Source organism: Geospiza fortis, unplaced genomic scaffold (genome assembly GCF_000277835.1).
Source record: "Geospiza fortis unplaced genomic scaffold, GeoFor_1.0 scaffold37, whole genome shotgun sequence".
In the NCBI taxonomy this organism is placed as follows: Eukaryota; Metazoa; Chordata; class Aves; order Passeriformes; family Thraupidae; genus Geospiza; species Geospiza fortis.
In genome coordinates this window covers 40,256-42,032 of record NW_005054449.1, presented here as the reverse complement: position 1 = coordinate 42,032, position 1,777 = coordinate 40,256, and the positions used below count along the sequence as shown (strand labels likewise).

The following is a 1,777-nucleotide window of genomic DNA, read 5'->3' as shown; positions in this document are numbered from 1 at the left end:
ACTATTATTTAATATAATATAGCAGACTATATCATAGTATAATATAGTATTATAAAATAACGAATTAGCCTTCTGAGAACGCGGAGTCAGATCCATCGTTCCCCACGAACCCAGCGCCAAGGCACGCCCTGGAGCTCACCTGCAGCACACCTGGAAGGGATCCACCCACAGCGTCATCTCCTTGGGCAGCCCCAGCAGCTCGAAGTCCACGTCGCTCTGCACACACGCCTGCTCCAGCAGCGGCTCCCGAGCCCGGTGCCTGTTGATCCTGATGCACCTGGGGACAGCAGAGATGTCACTGCGGATGGCACTGCAGCCCTGCAGGTCCTGCACATGCAGAGCACGCCCAAAATCCCAATTTATTGTCTCAGCACTTTTAACTTGTTGATGCAGGCTCTCACTCGCAGCCCCAAACAGCAATTCAGCCTCACGAGTTGATTCATCAGCTCAAAGAGGACTTCGATTTTAGTTCTCTTCAGTAGCTGATGAGGCAAGTCCCTGCTTTGAGTGTTTAAAACAAAACCATCCCAAAAGTCGCTGTAAGACCACCTGAATTCTGCATCCTGGGAGTCAGGGGCTACTTGAGACATTTGTCTTAATATTTCCACCTCAGTTCTCTAATCCCACATTTACAGGTAAAAAAACCATTTCCACCTCAGTTCTCTAATCCCACATTTACAGGTAAAAAAACCATTTCCACCTCAGTTCTCTAATCCCACATTTACAGGTAAAAAAACCATTTCCACCTCAGTTCTCTAATCCCACATTTACAGGTAAAAAAACCATTTCCACCTCACTTCTCTAATCCCACATTTACAGGTAAAAAAACCATTTCCACCTCAGTTCTCTAATCCCACATTTACAGGTTAAAAAAATATTTCCACCTCACTTCTCTAATCCCACATTTACAGGTAAAAATAAAAATATTTCCACCTCAGTTTCCCACCTCTAATCACACATTCACAGGTTAAAAAAAAAAAGTAATTTTCACAAATTAATAATTTTTCCTTCATGCTTAAGGGATATCTTGGTGGTTCCCTCTGCATTATTTATTTCACTTTAAGGCCTCTTGGATGCCAACCTGAGGCTCCACATTCTCTCCTGAGCCCCCCTCACCTGAAGGCCTGCCCTCGGGAGGGGTTGTCCAGGTACCAGTGATTTTTGTACTTTTCAAACAGCAGCGTGGTCAGCTTGGCTGCAAACTTCTCCATTTTGTGCTTGCTCAGCCTGTCCTCCCTCTTCACCAGCTTGGTGATGAAGAAAACCGTGGCAGCAATTTCATCTTTCATCTTAAATTGGAGCACAGGAGGTGCTGGAGCAGGGATGGAACAGCACAGCAGAGATTTAATAACATTAAGGCACTGTCAGCTTCCAAAAACTGATGCTGCAAAATCCACACAAGCCAGGAGAGAAAGAGCCTGGATGAGCCTGACTGCCAAACAGCATTTTAAATTTAGTTTGGGATATTAAAACCACTCTAATGCATTACTAGAAGGTATCTGCACTAAGCAAATTAGAAGATAAAAAAGAGTTTTTCTTAAGACATAATAGCTCTTATTTTTCACATACATTATAAGCAGCAGACCTTACAAAGAGAGAGCTTTTATATAGAAAAAAAAAAAACCAAACAAAATACCACCTTTTCACAGCAGAGACAGTAAAAACTTGAGATAAACTTCACAAACAGCTTAAAGAGGCACCAAAAAAAACCAGATAAAACCCCCCAGGGCCCTGGATCAGTCACACAGGAGCAACCCCAACAGCCAAAAGCTCCCTC

The 1,777-nt window shown here is 43.4% G+C and overlaps 1 protein-coding gene across 1 annotated transcript in view; it reads right to left on the bottom strand.

Moving 5' to 3' along the window:
* BTG4 (BTG anti-proliferation factor 4) overlaps positions 1-1,289 on the bottom strand; it is a 3,180-nt gene extending 1,891 nt beyond the window's left edge. Inside the window, exons 1-2 of the mRNA XM_005427627.1 lie at positions 1,117-1,289; positions 140-277 (exon numbers count right to left, since the gene is read on the bottom strand). Coding sequence (XP_005427684.1) covers positions 140-277; positions 1,117-1,289 — 311 coding nt within the window. The remainder of the gene's footprint in view (positions 1-139; positions 278-1,116) is intronic.
* Positions 1,290-1,777: the final 488 nt, after the last annotated feature.